Source organism: Sinocyclocheilus anshuiensis, unplaced genomic scaffold, assembly GCF_001515605.1.
Source record: "Sinocyclocheilus anshuiensis isolate Anshui unplaced genomic scaffold, SAMN03320099.WGS_v1.1 scaffold2144, whole genome shotgun sequence".
Lineage (NCBI taxonomy): Eukaryota > Metazoa > Chordata > Actinopteri > Cypriniformes > Cyprinidae > Sinocyclocheilus > Sinocyclocheilus anshuiensis.
Window position 1 is genome coordinate 131,515 of NW_015547642.1, and position 1,033 is coordinate 132,547.

The 1,033-nt window shown below is 47.0% G+C and overlaps 1 protein-coding gene across 1 annotated transcript in view; it reads right to left on the reverse strand.

Annotated features, from left to right (window-relative positions):
* syngap1a (synaptic Ras GTPase activating protein 1a) overlaps window positions 1–1,033 on the reverse strand; it is an 80,376-nt gene that overhangs the window by 16,263 nt on the left and 63,080 nt on the right. Inside the window, exon 16 of the mRNA XM_016504020.1 lies at window positions 552–1,033. Coding sequence (XP_016359506.1) covers window positions 552–1,033 — 482 coding nt within the window. The remainder of the gene's footprint in view (window positions 1–551) is intronic.

Below are 1,033 nucleotides of genomic sequence, written 5' to 3' on the forward strand. Positions count from 1 at the left end.
AAATTGAGATTTATGCATCATCTGAAAGCTGAATAAATAAGCTCTCCATTGATGTATGGTTTGTTAGGATAGAACAATATTTGGCTGAAAATCTGGAATCTGAGGGTGCAAAAAAATCGAAATATTGAGAAAATAATCTTTAAAGTTGTTCAAATGAAGTTCTTAGCAATGCATATTACTAATCAAAAATTAAGTTTTGATATATTTAGGATAGGAAACTTACAAAATATCTTCATGGAACATGATCTTTACTTAATATCCTAATGATTTTTGGCATAAAAGAAAAATGGATAATTTTGACCCATACAATGTATTGTTGGCTATTGCTACAAATATACCCCAGCGACTTAACACTGCTTTTGTGCTGCAGGGTCATATTTAATCTGCATATAAAACATTATAAATTAGATATTTAATTTTTATTTTGTGTTTGATTGTTAAAACAAAAAATATTTGTTGTTTGTCTCAGCGGTTAAATTAAAAAAAAAAATTCTATTGCTCTTTGTCTTAAAAAAGGTAGCCCAGTAAAAGTGTATGTGTGTGTGGATCACCTGCACCTGCAGCGAGAGCTGTCTGCGGGCGTAGTCGGCCTGGTTGTGGCGCGTGAAGTCGTCGCTGTAGCTGTGCGAGTGCACGATGTTGGGCTGCACCAGGCTGTTCTGCGTCCTCAGGGCCGACAGGTCCTCGCTGCGGGAGAAGCCGCTGTGAGCGAACGACGGCACGCCGAATCCCACGTGTCCGTTCTCCGGCTCGGGCGCCAGCAGCAGCGGCGGAGGAGCGGCGGTGTGGTACTGCGGCCCGTCGGACGCCAGGTGGAACAGAGGGTTCTGGAAGGACAGAGGCACGTGCATGGCGGCCGCCTGCTGCTGCTGCTGCTGGGACAGTGAATCCGTCGTCAGGCCGCCCGAGTGACTCAGACGCAAACCGCCCGACATGCTGGAGCCGCCCGAGCCGGCCGAAACACGCCCTCCGGCCCTGAGGGGGGCGCCACCCAGCGGACCGAAGCCAACGAGAGACCCCTGAGACGAGTTCA